We start from the raw sequence: 16879 nt of genomic DNA on the forward strand, positions 1-16879 counted from the left end.
TTGTTTCGAGCTTCTGTCATGTGTTGTATAAGCTGTGTATATTCATACAGATTATACAACATATGTATATGACAGCAGCTCGAAACAAATGAGAGTCGATGAAAAGCCCTATTGAAAGGCATAAGTGAACCGTGTAATTTCGCCTTTAGAACACTATAAAGGCAAAATTACACGGTTCAACCGAATTGAATTCACTTTGGTTGAATGGCGCAGAAGTGAAAGCAATGCTATTTACACGGTATCTGGAAAGTGAACTGTTCAACACTTATTTGGAAAGATGTCGTCGAATGAAGTCATGCGTTTAGGAGTTGCATAAAAGAATTATCCGAATTATCTAAAAAGAAGCTAAGGAAATGCCGTCGTTGGTGGGTTCGATCATGGGTAGGCAAGCCTAGGAGCCGCTTTGGGTCGATAGTCGATCGTTTTATCTTTGTTAACTCGCAAGTATAACGAGTACGCACACTTTTAATTTTCAATTCTATGTATTCTTCGGTTATATCACTAATGTTCAAATCTTCTATTAGCGATTTAATAGCATTTCCACGACAATCTCGGTTTTTATATCCGTTATTTCAGAGGAAATTGAAATTAGACGTGGGGTGAGACAGAGATGCGTATTGTCGCCAGTTCTTTTTAATGCCAACTCGGAAGAGATCCTAAAAAGAGCTCTTGAGGGTGAAACAAGTGGAATAAAGGTGAACGGAGTTCCCCTTTTCCCCTTAACAACATTAGATATGCGGATGACACTGTCATCTTAGCTATAGTATCATGACTTCCAGGAGATTAAAATTAAAATAGAAAAGGCTAGAGCGAATTTTAACAAAATGAGGAAAGTGCTCTGCATAAGAGATCTGAAGTTAGAGCTAAGAGTACGGTTGGCTAGGTGCTACGTTTTCTCGACTTTGTCTTACGGAATTGAAGCTGGGCCTTGAATGCTGTATCAATGAAAAAACTGGAATCATTTGAGTTGTGGGTGTAGAAGAATTCTGAAAATATCATGGACAGAACACGAAACAAACAAAGAGGTTCTCAGAAAGATGAATAAAGAAATGGAAGTTTTAAATACAATCAAAACCCGAAAATTGGAATATCTCGGACATATTACACGCGGAGAGAGATAAAACTTGCTCCAATTTATTACACAGGAAAAGATTCAAGGAAAAAGAAGCATAGGTAGACGCAGAATATCGTGGCTGCGCAACCTGAGAGAATGGTACGGATGTACATCAACTGAACTTTTCAGAGCAGCCGTCTCTAAAGTCCGAATAGCTATGATGATTGCCGACCTCCGTCGCGGAAATGGCACTTGAAGAAGAAGAAGTTACGTCTTGTAATTCCATAAATTTGAAAACCATTGTGTATAAAAGTAGTAGGTAGCTAAATTTTAAATTTTATATTATACTTGTCGTTCAAATACGGCTCTTTCTCGAAACTGTGGCGCGCACGACTGACTGTAAAAGTGAATTGTTCAATGTTCAATTCTTGTATTTAATTTACACGTTAATTTCTCGTTCAACCGCGATGAAGATTGAACGCTAGACCAGATTGAATGATTCACTTTTATGTTTACATGGATCAATTTGGTTGCTTCATCCAAAGTGAATCGTGTAATTTCGCCTTTAGGTAAAGATTTCAATACAGTGTGTGTATTTGGTTGCCTATTATAACCATAACCAACCAAACATAAATAAATGTTTCTAACCTAACAAAAAACTTCAAATTAATATTAAATCAAAAATCAATGCAATTTACAGTAAACCAGAAATGATATTTTACAAAATATAATATACTAACAACGGTTTTGAAGATTTTGCTACAAGGAAAATGTCAGATTACGGACCTCGTAAAAAGTTAGACTCCAAGAAAAAAAATTTCAATATAGTAAAAGTAATACATTTGAGCTATTTAAGTTTTCCTAATTTAATTCTGTTTATTAAATTTATTTTAGGAAACAATAACTGGAACTGATGGAAGAAGTTTTTCGGGATCCAAGACTGAGGGGTCATTAAAATTAGGTTCAAGTAATGATACTCCAAAGAAACAACCCACAATTCTGCTGAAAGCAAGAGAACCAAATACAGAAGATGTCAGTGCCTCTCCAAAGCGCAATCAGAAAGATGATCATTTACATACACATACTACTGTTGCTAGCTCAAAGGATGAAGGTAATAAATTTTAGTGTTTTAATCATGTTAGTGTTTTAATCAATATTAGGCGTTCAGGTCATGCTCTGCTCAAGATCCCCTCACAATCAAGAATTTTGTACACTATTCATATTAGACGCTCAGGCCGTGCTCAAGTCACGATCAAGAATTTTGCTATACTATTCAATTTGACGGGAGTCAGAAAATAGACATGCTTCTTTGATATATTTTGTTTAACATGTTTAAAGATTTTTCAAACAGTGATTTGGCTGTCATTACTTTATGTTTGAATGAATAAGAGCATCATCATTTAATCAATAAACAGCTAAGAATATGGCTGCATGATATTTTAAAAACAAGGAAAACTGAAGGGGAGTTTTTTACTCTGTATAGAGGTCTCTGTGACGAAACTAATTTTTTTCAATACTTTCGAATGATGAAATATAAATTTAAATTTTGAATAAAATTTCGGCAGACTTGAGAAAACAGAATACCACCTTTAGGAAGGCTATTACTCCAGTAGAGAAGTTAGCTGTATGCTTAACACCTTCAGCGCCACACTAGTTCACAAAATTTTCATTCTATTCCAAAATGTTTTTTTGGATATGATTTTCATATTAATTTCTAGTTACAAAGTACAACCTATCTTTTCATGTCTAAGGCCAAACCCAGCTATACCAGGAAATTGGCTCAGGCCATAACATTATTCTCTACATATAAAAACTTAAGAAAGTGTTTCCTTTTAGGAGACACAATAGATCAAACACAACGAGCCATGTGTATCTTTTTCGGTACACAGCGTTGAGGATAGTGTGTATCTAAAAGGAAACACTGGTGCTGAGGGTGTTAAGGTTACATAGTTAAAATTGTACCATATAAGTATGTGATTTTGTATTGACATAATCCATCGAGCTGTGAAAATCATACTTTCACCTTACTGTTACTAATTCACACTATTCTCCCGCTTCACTACACTCAGATCAGACTATGATCAAACTATTCTCTCAGAGAAACACTGCAGTCAAAAGAGCAGGACGGAACTTGAGCATCATGTTTAGTGCGAATAACATGATTAAGATGCATGTAAGAACAGTTGACCGAACCTTGAGCTGAGCTTGACCTGAGCTATAATGTGAATCAGCCTTTACTGACAAATAAATGGCTTTATATATATGAGTGTTTACTGTTCCTGTTCAAGAATAGGGATAGGTTTACACATTCTGAGCCAAAACACAGCATACCCACTAGGTATGTAGGGCTCAATTTCCCTATACATAGGCTAGTCGCAACAGAGAGAGGACCTACATATTCGTGTATAAAAATTTTTAACAAATTACCTGTTAGAATTAAATTGCAACAGAATTTTAATATATTTAGAACTGAAATAAAAAGCATTTTATTGGATTTAGAACCACATTCTGTGTATGAGTTTTTAAATCATACATTTTAACTTTTAACTCATAGTAGTTGTAATTGTAATTTTGTATGTATATTAGACACTTATTATTCAATTGTGGCAATTTGCTATAAGTGTGTTGTTTACAGTTTTTTTAATAAAAGATATTTTGAATTTGAAGATCCCCAATGTTTTCAGCTAATGTTGTTAATGGGAACTCCATTACCTTTATTCTAGCTGTTTCACCCCCAGATCTTTTTTAAGATCTCTTCTGAGTAGGCATTAAACAGAATTGGCGACAACACGCATCCCCGTCTCACCCCACGTCTGATTTCGATTTTCTCTGACAGCTGATTGATGAATAAGTAAAGCATATTGCAGAGGAGCATCATCCTATTGATTGTTTTTAATAATATCAGTCAAGGCAGAATTAATCACGTCTTCCAGTAATTGCAAATACATTTCGCCAGTCAAATTGCCAGGTAAACAAAATGGTCCCCACCAGATACCAGCCCATACATTTAATTTTTTTGGTTGCTGTGTAGGAAACGTTGTGGAAAATCCTGAAGTTTTATCCAGACCAATAAATGGCAAATATGATGATTTAGAGAACATTTATGACAAAAGTGCTTTTATCAGAATAAAAATATTACAGCGAACCCCTGGATCAGTCACTGCCTGCTCACTGATTATTTCGTTAAACTGTAAAGAACACAGCGTCATAATAATCTTCATTAAGTTCCTGCACTAAGAGTATTTTCTTGAAAATGGTTTGGATGCGCTAGTTTTGTTGATTCCATATACAGCTGTTACTTGCCTCATACTTAATATGGAATCTAGGTGAACCTGGCACAATACTGCAACTTCATTAGGTTCATTAACTACAGGATATGCAGTTTCTTATTATTATTACCTACATTTCCAGTTTCATGAATTTTTTTACTAACTCCAAAACATACTTTTTGCTGTAGTATTTTACTTGATGTCATTTATTAAATTGCTAAGCTATCATATTAGCACATTTATCGTTCATAAAATACAACAAATTCTACCCTTTCTGCAATAGAATTAGCCAACGTAATAAATTTTCCTAGACTACAGATTAATTCTTACAACTGATATCCACTAGAGAATCCTACAATTTCATGTTCTTTATGTGTTGTTTATATCATATCATTTACTAAGTGAGACCAATGCGACAAAAAAACAAAAGCTCTGTGAAAAAATGAATTAAAATCTTACTAAACCATTGGCATACTAAATCACCTAATTAAGCAGGTAAATACAATTTAAAGTTTAAAAGCCTTTTTAAATAAATAAAATAAAGTATGGGACCCAATTTAAAAATTAATCGACAGTAATATTATTCGCCCCCATTGCCATTGTAAAATAAATGAAAATACCGTAAAATGTGTCCCCCTTTAATCAACCTGTCACACTGGGTTTTTCAAACATGTTGTAGTTCCTAATAATGCCCCTGTTTCGTTTTTGTTCTGCCATATACAGGGTGTTTGTTAAAGAATGGGCAATAGCTTAACCTCAGATTCCTGAGGTTAAAATAGGTCGATTTAAGCTAACTTACCTTAGTACGAAAATTGATAATAACCGAAATACGTCAAAGTTAAACTTTTATTTTATTTATTCTTGAATATTTCCTAACAGGCATTGGTTAATAACACAAAATTTGGTAATCGGGGGTTTTGTGAGACGATAAATCTAAATTCGCCACCAAAAATGATGTATTACCCAGAGGCCGCCACATACGCCTTTCAGCGCTCATTTAATAGGTTAATAGGTTCAATTTTTTTTATTACCCACACTACATACTTTTGGCTTCAAAATTTTTATTCTCTCAATATTTTTACTTAAAAAAGGTATACTACATTTATCTCGCTAAACTCAACCGTTTTCGAGATTAACGCATTTTAAATCTGCGAGGCAACATAATTTTTTGCATAATATCATTGTAGTTACACCCTAAAAATAACTTAAAACCATAAAAATTTACAAAAGTGAATCGCAAATTTCTTTAAATGCAATTTGCGATGCAATGACATAAATATGAGAACTGGCACAATTATTATGGTTTCGAGTTTAGTTTTCGGGTCTAACTACAATATTATGCAAAAAATTATGTTGTATTGCAGATTTAAAATACCTTTATCTCGAAAACGGTTGAGCTTAGCGAGATGAATGTAGTATACCTTTTTTAAGTAAAAATATTAAGAGAATACAAATTTTGATTCAAAAAGTATGTAGAGTGGGGGATAAAAAAAATTGAACGTATTAAATGAGAATGAATTTAGATTTCACATCTCAAAAAACCCCCGCTTACCAAATTTCGTGTTATTATCCCATGCCTGTCAGGAAATATTCAAGAATAAATAAAATAAAAGTTTAACTTTGACACCCTGTATTTCGGTTATTATCAACTTTCGTACTAAGGTAAGTTAGCTTAAATCGACCTATTTTAAGCTCAAAAATCTAAGGTTAAGATATGGCCTATTCTTTACAAAACACCCTGGGCACAGAGTATATACAGGGCACAGATTTTAAAGGTTTCAGTATTATAGTCGGTGTATGAGAGAGAAAGTATTCGAAATAATGAATGAACAATAAATTTTATATTATTTATTATTTCATTATGTCGAATACTTTCTCATACACCGACTATAATATTGCGCATAGATGCCACACCCACCGGCACCTTTAGAATCTTTGCACTGTACATGTTTATTAGTAAATTAATATTCTTCAATCTTAGAGGACTGCTCTCAATTCCTTTTTTTAACTAATAAACTTTTTTTAGCAAATACAGCACCAACTTTAAAAATAATGTCAAAGGCAATGAAACTAATAGATGAAGGCGTGATTTGTACAGAATCTTTACAGGATTATTTTAATGAAAACAATGAATTTCTTATAGTTGGAGTTGTAGGTGCTCAAGGTGTAGGCAAATCAACTATCATGAATCTTCTCTCCTACAGCAAAATAACGGAAGACTTAAAGAAAGAAATATTTAAAACTGAAAATAATTCTATTAGTAAAGAATGTGATATTAAAATTTTAACTGAGCATTTTGAAAAAGTTGATTTAAAACAAGATGAAAAGTTAAGAAAGGAGATATTTAAAATTGAAACTTCAGAAGATATAGAAAGAGGATTCAATAGAACACAAGGAATTGATATATATGTGACACCAAATAGGGTACGTAATATTGTTCAATTTTATTATAACAATGTATAAATTTCTAAATTGTTTTGAATTACTATTTCGTATTTAGTTGGAGCCACTAGATGGGTTATTTTACAGGAAAAATTTGTTGGCATATAATAGGAGTATTATATATTTATTTCAGTGAAAGTGTAATTAGACCAGGGCGCATCTGTAAAAATATTAGTACATACATTTGGACGTTGAGAGGTGACTCAAATTTTTTTGCAGAAATTGCTTCAAAATAATTCAAATATTAATATTTGAGTTATCCTCCCTCTCAAAAAGGTCCGGAACATTGTTTAAATAATCAAAATGTCAAAAAATTAAGGAAAAATTCGATTTTTTTCTTGGTTTTTTGATTATAACTTTAAAAGTATTCATTTCCGAGAAAAGTTGTACTGACATAAAAGTTGCACAATTAAATTTCCTATAATACAGAATTGGTTAAAAATTAAAAAAATGGCCACCCTTGTTGCAAAATAGCAATAATTGCGAAAAAATCATACAAAAACAAGTATTCGCATTTTACGTTTCTCAACCATTTATGCTACACTTAGGACCTTCATATTTAACCAAGAAAAACTTTATGATACAGTAAAACAATACTGTAAATTTCATTAAGATCGGTTTAATAGATTTTGCAAAATAAATTTTGCAATCCAGCTTTCGCAAAAAAATTCATTTTTTCAAAATGTTACAGGACTGAAAATAAAGCAGATAGCAAGTTGAAATTTATTTTGCATATAGAAGTGTACTGTACCTTTCATGTGCAATTTGCAAAATTAAAATCAATTAACTACCACGGCGTCAGTAATTTTTTTAAATAAACATTAATTATTGGTGCTACGCGCAGGACAGAGGATAGTTTGCTCTGATTGGGCATTCCAATGACCTTTGATAATGATTGATACATTCTAATTTTTATTACATTTCGATATAAATAAATAAATTTGTTTATTGCAAAATAAAAAAACATACTCTATCCTTTGAAATAACACTTTTTGTTAGCAAAAACTTTCTTTGTTCATATATTTTAACTTAGAGAATAAAAGTTTATTATTTTGAAACATATGCAATTGTTTAAACAATATTTCACGAACAATAATAAAATTAGTTTGATATTTGTGGAATTAAAATATTAAAATACAACAAAATATAGAGTAAGAAAATAATATATTAGATAAAGATTGGAAGAAATTTTGGTGGAAATCAACTTGTGTGATTCGAACACCGCTGTCCTGCGCGTAGCACCAATAATTAATGTTTATTTAAAAAAATTCCTGACGCCGTGGTAGTTAATCGATTTTAATTTTACAAATTGCAAATGAAAGGTACAGTACACTTCTATACGCAAAAAAAATTCAACTTGCTATCTGCTTTATTTTCAGTCCTGCAACATTTAAAAAAAATGAATTTTTTTTGCGAAAGCTGTATGTTTGCAAAATTTATTTTGCAAAATCTATTAAAACGATCTTAATGAAATTTACAGTGTTGTTTAAATATATCATAAAATTTTTCTTGGTAGAATATGAAGGTCCCAAGTGTAGCATAAATGGTTGAAAAACGTAAAATGCAAATACTTGTTTTTGTATGGTTTTTTTCGCAATTATTGCTATTTTGCAACAAGGGTGACTATTTTTAAAATTTTTAGCCAATTCTATATTATAGGAAATTTAATTGCGCAACTTTTATGTCAGTGCAACTTTTCTCAGAAATGAACAGTTTTAAAATTATAATCAAAAAACCAATAAAAAAATCGAATTTTTCCTTCATATTTTGACATTTTGATTATTTAAACAATGTTCCGGACCATTTTGAGTGGGAGGATAACTCAAATATTATTATTTGAGTTATTTTCAAGCAATTTCTGCAAAAAAATTTGAGTCACCTCTCAACGTCCATCTCAAAACAGATGCGCCCTAGACTAAATATTAACAGCCAACAGTACACCGATCAAAACTATCTTAATAGCAACGTGGAATGAAGTAAACACTTCTGTTGTATTTAGGTATATGAATTTATTAACATTATTAAAATTTATCCACAAGGAAGTGGAAATTGTACAAACCGTTTTCGGTCAAACTGACCATCATCAGTGTAAACGTCCAGTGTACAAGTAATTAAAACTAGCCACTTCAATAGGTGTAAAAACCTCTAAATTACATTATTGCTACATTAGACATTAAAAAGCAGTCGACATTAAGTCGATGTCTTAAGATTTTTAAATTAACATGTGGATGTACTTCATCCTTGCTCGAAAATTTCACAAGGCAGTGCTCAAGTGAGAGGTTAACGACCAACTCAATTTAATACAATTCACCTAATCCAAAAATGTTTCCTAAGGGAGCTAGAGCTCTTTGAAGATGGCGGCTTGTAATTCGTTTTTTTTTATACCTCCAGAACGCTTCCACTTCGATAGACAAAAACTGGTCCGCCTTTTTATCTTCCAGACATAAATCGATTCCGTCAATTGCGAATCTCTAGTACTGGTCATAGGAGTCCGTTTTCGGTAGGGCAACGGTTATTTTATCACATAACTTTTTTTGTCTTTAACTTTTAAGCATTTTTGACACTATATTATTAAATTGTGAGGTATTCTAGTACTAAGGTTGCAAGGTACTCTTGCTTTAAGTCGGTAAGATGCACCGTTTTCTAGAAAAATCAATTTTAAAAATTTGAAAAAGAAAAAATAAAAAGAACGGTGTACCTATTTACCGATTTAAAGCAGGAGTAACTTTGAGTACTAGAATACCTCATAATTTAATACTCTACTGTCAAAAATGTTTAAATTAAAGCAAGTTATGAGATTTCGTTAATCTACCCAAGACGGACGCCTATGACCGATACTAGAAATTCACAATTGATAAAATCGATTCATCTCCGGAAGATAAATAAACGTACCAGTTTTCGTTTTTCTAAATAGTTTTTTTTTAATTTTTTTTTCAAATTCAAAAACCGAAAAATTTTTCAAATCGATTTTTCTAGAACACGATTAGACTTTTTAGATAGATTTTTTTAGTACAAGAATACCCCATAGTTTAATAATCCAGTGTCAAAAATGCTTAAAAGTTAAACAGAAAAGTTATGCGATAAAATATCCGTTTCCCTACCCTAAACGGACGCCTATGACTGGTACTAAAAATTGACAATTGATGGAATCGATTTATCTCTGGAAGATAAATAGGTGTACCAGTTTTCGTTTTTTCTAAATATAAGTGTTCTGGAGGTATTTTAAAAAAACTAATGACAATACGCCATCTTTAGAGAGCTCTAGCTTCCTTAGGAAGCATTTTCGGACTAGGTGAATTGAGTTAAATTTTCTTGAAATTATCTGAGGAATCTCCGGGCTTCATTTGTTAGAAGAGTTTCTGGACACCCTGTATAATAGGTACAATGCCTACTATAACCAATTAATTGTAAAATTATTGATTTTATTCCTATTACTTTTATTGCGTTTACTTAGATACAAATATGATCTAATCGCTTAAAATGAAGATGTTACAGTGTGGTATTAGATTTGAAAGGTGTGTAAAAATCCGAGGCATTACTCAGGAAAATAATATTTAACACCGTACGATTGTTTTAACGATATAAAAATTAATTTTTATGTATTAAATATCTTTGTGGTTATCCTGCCACGTTGTACAAGGTTTTAGATTAGTGTTTTTTAAGCATACTCGACATGGCATGACTCAAAAAAGTGTGGTGATATGAATATGTTTGTATAACAACCTGCAATAATTTTACAGACTTAAAATTTTATTTTTATATACGAAATAACTACACAACCATCCTGCCTCTTTGTAAATAGCTTTAAATTAACATTCTTGAGACATGTGCAAACTGGCATGACTCAGAAAATCGTGTAACTTTCCACGAATTTTCTTACACATTTTTTAACTATGTATAGTAAAATAATAGGTGTAACTAAACATCCTGCCATTTTAAATAATGTCTACTTAAATTATTTATTTTATAATAAAATTTATTTTATGACTCAGAAAATCACGGAACCAGGGTGAAAATTTTCCACAGAATTTTCCAAGGGACAAGTGCAGTTAAACATTAGAAGACGTCATGCCAACATTTTTTTCAAATAATTATGTTTAATTTATTAAGTTGGCAGGACTCAGAAAATTATGAAAATTTCATTATTTTCATTACATGTTTTTATATCTATATACTCCCTTAGTCTTTTTGTAACCCTCCTGCCCAAAAAATTTTCTTCATAAAATTGATAGTATCCTGTCATTCCATGGATATGGCAGGACTCAGAAATTCATCGCAACTCCCCATTTTGTTTCCTCATCGAAAATCTAATTTTCACAGGAAAATGTCACAGGAAACCCGTGGATTTTTTCATAAATTGTAAGTACCTTTTCTAACCTTCCAGTATTGCAAAGAGCAGGACTCAGAAAATCGTGGTTGAAGTTCTGTTAATATCTCTCGGTTTATACAGGGTGTCGCGAAAAGATTGGTCATAAATTATACCACAGATTCTGTGGTCAAGTTGATTGAACCTCACTTACCTATATAAAATAGTGCACACAAAAAAAGTTACAGTCCTTTGAAGTTACAAAATGAAAATCGATTTTTTTCATATATCGAAAACTTTTAGAGATTTTTTATTGAAACTGGACATGTGTCATTCTTATGGCAGCAGCATCTTTAAAAAAATGAAAGTGAAATTTGTGCACCACTTAAAAATTTTATGGGGGTTTTGTTCCCTTAAATCTCTCGAGGAGCACTCCCAAATCATGATTTGGGAGTGCTCCTCGTGCTTGTTTATTTCTAGTGCATCTTTATTGTGATTGTAATGTAGACAGTTGTGTCTCTGACACTGAGTCTGAGTTGTGACTGTAGACAGATTAGCGAATCGACATATGTATTTTTTTCATGCCACATTTTTTCACTTTGTTCCAATACTGTATGAAATTTGTTCTAAAACTTGTTTAAATGAATGTTTTGCTTTTTTACTTTAATAGTCGGAGTAATTGCTATAATATAAGTTTATTTTTACAGCTTATCCTTTTAGATTGTCAGCCCATTTCATCGGTATCTGTCTTAGAGGAATTGATAAAAAGCGAAACTAAGAGAACCAATTTAGTTAGTGAATTTATACCCCTAGAAAACAGTGGGGAGATTCAGGGATTACAGCTAACTACATTTCTAATGTCTGTGTGTCATGTTTTAATATTAGTACAAGACTGGTTTTTAGATAGTAATGTAGTAAGGTATGTAATTTGCATATGATTATCAAAGATAGTTTCTGTAAGTAAACAGACCATTTATTATTTCAGGTTTTTACATACCGCCGAAATGTTAAAACCAACAATACCAAATCCCGAAGACGAAATGACAGATCATTTTCCTCATTTAATGATTATGCATAATAGAGCACAGATGGAAGATTTTTCTCCTTCCAAGTTCAAAACAATGCAACAGGTATGTTAATCCTCATAGGTAATGCATAATATGCTAGTGGCTAATTAGCATTTAAAATAAGTGCTAAATGGTAATGGCTAATCCTCCATACGAGATAGGAGTATGTACAACCCTGTATATTTCAACTATCAGCAACATCTATTGACACATTTATAACTGTAGATGTAAACACTAATAGTAGGGGAGCTTTGAAAGCAAAATTTGCAGTTACTAAAGCGTCATTGGGTTGTGAAGATTAGGTCCTAAAACCAAAAAAAGTTAAGTTTTCCATTTTAGTGGGGATTTGCCATTTTTTAATTTAATTTTCCATTTCCAAAAATAGTTTTTTCCCATTATAGCGCCATCTATCCATAATTCTAAAAAAAGTATCGAAAAAAAGTTACTTATTTTTATGTAAGGAATCCAAATCTGTAATAAAAAATGAGAGTTCCTATTTAAGACTTTAAAGTACCGATCCAAACCCTCCACATCACCTCTGTGGTGTGGGGGGTGTATTTGGCGAATTTCGCAGTGTGTATTTCGCGACGAGGTTCCCATTTAAAATTGTAAAAATTTCCTCCTCCGTGGGGGGTCGTGTTTGGTATCATTTGATAGATTTTTGAAAAATATAGAACACGTATTTTTCAGTTTTTCGATCTGATGTTCATTTCGCGAAGTATTCGCTTTTTTGTGAAACTTAGTGATTCGCCCATTTCCTTACGCCCCGCGCAAATCGTAAGATTTTTGAAATACACGCTGCTCTTCATGTAGGCACTTAACTTACCTTGTCTTAATCTGATGTTTTCGAGTTTTTCTACGGATAGATTTTTTTACGGACTGCCCCCAACGCACGCCCCTGTATTAAGAGTACATATATGGTAGGAGTACATTTACTAGAGGTTTCTCTCCATGTGATTTTATGACGCGCTCGAGTAACGCGCATTCCCCCCGCTTTTGCTCCCCTACTATTGTTAGTGCGAAATTGAAACTGTTGGATAGATACTTATTGCAAAAAATTGGATGCTACTCTACATGCTATAAGACAGGTGATAAAAAAAAGGGTGATTGAAATCTAATGTGGAACAATTATGTAATTAACTTGTATCAAAGTAAACTTATGAATTACTTATGGCATATTACAAGTGCAATTTACAAGGACAGATTAAAAAAATGCTTATAAAGATATGGCAGAATAATTTAGTGTTACAGTGGAGTTACAGAAATAGGGGAGTCAAGACAGAATGAAAACTTGCATTGTTTCGTAAAAATTCAAACAAGCTTATCTATTTTATTATTTTAGTGCCTTATTTTTCTGATTAGTTTTCCTCGACATTCCCAAATTTCTCGTAATTTGATAGCTATAAATATTTTTTTACATGCATAAATATTTTTAAAATTTTCCTTTTTAGGTGTATAAAACACTATTTGATAAATCGAAATTGAATATAAAATCGGAAATAGGATTGGGCTCTGGTCGGTTAATTAGTTATTTAAATAGCGACAATTGTGGAAGATCTATTAATTTATTTTTGGTGCCTGAAATTACCCTAAATTCCAGTAAGTATTTATTTTTTGAAGTGAAAACTTCTTTAGGGACGTTGTGCGATTTTTGGATAGGGGAAAAAGCATTGAATTCGCGACCGTCATCGCGACCGTCATCGCGACCGTCATTGCGATCGTCATCGCTTATGCTATATATTATTTGTATGTATATATAAATTGTATAGAAGTATTTAAATTTAAAATAAATGTAAAACCTATTTTAGGATGGGAAAAAAAGATTTATTTCGCGACCGTCATCTCTTCGGCGAAATAAATTTTGTACGTATCTATATTATGTGTATGTATACATAAATTGTACAAAAGTATTTAAATTTAAAATAAATGTAAAACCTATTTTTGGATGGGAAAAAAGGATTTATTTCGCGACCGTCATCTTTTCGACGAAATAAATTCTGTACGTATATGTATTGAAGTGAAAACTTCTTTAGGGACGTTATGCACTTTTTGGATGGGAAAATGTATTAATTTAATTGCCGACCGTCATCCCGACCGTCATCGCTACGAAGAAATACATTTTTGAAGTGAAAACTTCTTGAGGGACGTTGTGCACTTTTTAGATGGGGAGAAAATATTTAATTGGCGACCGTCATCGCTTCCACCAAATAAATTTTTGAAGTGAAAATATCATTAGGTACGTTGTGCACTTTTTAGATGGGAAAAAAGTATTGAATTAGCGACCGTCATCGCGACCGTCATCGCTTCGACGAAATAAATATTTGAAGTAAAAACTTCTTGAGGGACGTTGTGCGCTTTTTGAATGGAAAAAAGTATTAAATTAGCGACCGTCATCACCTCGACGAAATAAATTTTTGAAGTGAAAACTTCTTTAGGGATGTTGTGCACTTATTGGATGGAAGAAAGTATTAAATTAGCGACCGTCATCGCTTCAATGAACTACATTTTTAAAATGAAAACTTCTTCAGGGACGTTGTGCACTTTTTGCATGGGGAAAAATATTAAATTAACGACCGTCATCTCTTCGACGAAATAAATTTTTGAACTGAAAATTTCTTTAGGGACGTTGTGCACTTTTTGGATGGGAAAAGTATTAAATTAGCGACCGTCATCGCGACCATCATCGCTTCGATGAAATAAATATTTGAACTGAAAACTTCTTTAAGGCTGTATGACACTATACATTTTCTTGTATCATTTCTAATATCGTTTCTGATATGTCAAAAAAATGCATAGTGTCATACACAGATACAAGAAACGATATCAGAAACGATACAAGAATTTGAGTCAGACACAGATTCTTGTACAAGAACTGCGCCAATTTCTGCGCAAAGAGCAAAAACGTAAAACCTGCTGGTAAAACATCTAAAATGTCATAATTACTTACTCATACTCATAATGGCGGCTGAAATGAAAATGGGATAATGTATTGATGAATTTATTTGTGTTTTTGTAGGTATTATTTATAAATCTTTTATTGATACTTAATATACCGTTTGGTATGGACTACTGTTCTACTAATAACCATATATTTATCTCCTAGTAAAGTTCATACTATAAATTTAGGTTTCATGGTGCATAATTTTTTAATAGACGAAAATACAATAGTTCCTAATTTGGATCAAACTGAAGATAATTCTAATGCAAATATTTTAGCACAAATATCAAAACAAAATAAAAACACAAATAATCAACCTCAAACAGTCAACGTAAAATTCTGGTTAACATTAAAATGTTAATTAAAAGTTTATAAAATCTTCAAAATCAGCTGTAGCTGTAGATGCAGTATGGAGTACTACCATAACGTGACACAGGGTGACAAACAAAATTTCGACCAATCACGTGCCGAATTTCATACAATTTTCGATACAAGAACTTGCATAGTGTCATACAGGGCACAAATGTACGTACAAGAAATGATACAAGAAAATGTATACAAGAAACGATATCAGAAACGATATTAGAAATGATACAAGAAAATGCATAGTGTCATACAGCCTTTAGGGACGTTGTGCACTTTTTGGATGGGAAAAGTATTAAATTAGCGACCGTCATCGCGATCATCATCGCTTCGATGAAATAAATATTTGAAATGAAAACTTCTTGAGGGACGTTGTGCACTTTTTGAATGGGGAAAAATATTAAATTAACGACCGTCATCTCTTCGACGAAATAAATTTTTGAACTGAAAATTTCTTTAGGGACGTTGTGCACTTTTTGGATGGGAAAAGTATTAAATTAGCGACAGTCATCGCGACCATCATCGCTTCGACGAAATAAATATTTGAAGTGAAAATTTCTTGAGGGACGTTGTGCACTTTTTGGATGGGGAAAACTATTAAATTAGGGAACGTCATCGCTTCGACGAAATAAATGTTTGAATTGAAAATTTCTTTAGGGACGTTGTGCACTTCTTGGATGGGGAAAATTTTGTACGTATATAAATTATGTGTATGTAGGTATACATAAATAGCACAGGGCATACGCATCGCGTATATGATATAGGTATAGCACTTCTTTTTGGGATGGGGAAAAAGCATTGAGCTCGTAATTTATTTACTATAAGAGGTTTTCACTTCTGTCGGCACTCCCACGAGTGCCTTCAATTTTTTTTCTCAGTATCATTAGATAAATTATGTGAGGTCGTTAAGGCCATGCAGCATCTACGCACTTCTACCTATACAGATCTTTTGTGCATACCTTGATCTAGTTAAACTCTAGGATGCTAATATTTCTGATGAAGTTATTAGCCTCCTAAATGACTTGTTTCCTACGCCAGAGGGCGCTAGAGTGACCTCTTCTAGGAATTTTAGTCATTTGAGAACTGTCGTTTGGTTGTCACAGAAACGACTATGAGCCTTTTTGCTTGCCTTTGTCTTGGTGTGTTAGACCAATATAGGTGTAGTTGATTGAGTTCCCAGGTCCGGAGTTCTTCTCTGATGTGGCATTTCGGTAGTCAATAGTAGATTCTAGACCTTGGAATGGAGTGTTAGCCCCTTCTTTTGCGAGACTATCTGCTTCCTCATTTCCAGCAATTTCCATGTGACCTGGCACCCACATCAAAGTTACTTTGCTGCGTTCCGCCAACTTCTTGAGGGATTATTTACAGTCCTAAACCAAGTTTGGCTCACAATTAAATGACTTTAGAGCCTTTAAGGCAGCTTGGCTGTCTGAGAAAATA

At 32.7% G+C, this 16879-nt stretch overlaps 1 protein-coding gene across 2 annotated transcripts in view; it reads left to right on the top strand.

Annotated features, from left to right (window-relative positions):
* Positions 1–1652: 1652 nt before the first annotated feature.
* The window catches only part of LOC114327221 (nonsense-mediated mRNA decay factor SMG9), a 16826-nt gene continuing 1599 nt past the window's right edge, over positions 1653–16879 (top strand). The window contains exons 1-6 of one of the 2 annotated variants that reach the window (XM_028275762.2): positions 1656–1887; positions 1949–2165; positions 6350–6747; positions 11779–11990; positions 12057–12201; positions 13590–13737. In XM_028275762.2, the coding sequence (XP_028131563.1) occupies positions 1825–1887; positions 1949–2165; positions 6350–6747; positions 11779–11990; positions 12057–12201; positions 13590–13737 (1183 nt within the window). In that variant the 5' untranslated portion in view covers positions 1656–1824. Of the gene's footprint in view, positions 1888–1948; positions 2166–6349; positions 6748–11778; positions 11991–12056; positions 12202–13589; positions 13738–16879 lie in introns of both variants that reach the window. The other variant, XM_028275764.2, reaches the window with a different exon arrangement.

This window comes from Diabrotica virgifera, chromosome 1 (assembly GCF_917563875.1).
Source record: "Diabrotica virgifera virgifera chromosome 1, PGI_DIABVI_V3a".
Taxonomy (NCBI): Eukaryota; Metazoa; Arthropoda; class Insecta; order Coleoptera; family Chrysomelidae; genus Diabrotica; species Diabrotica virgifera.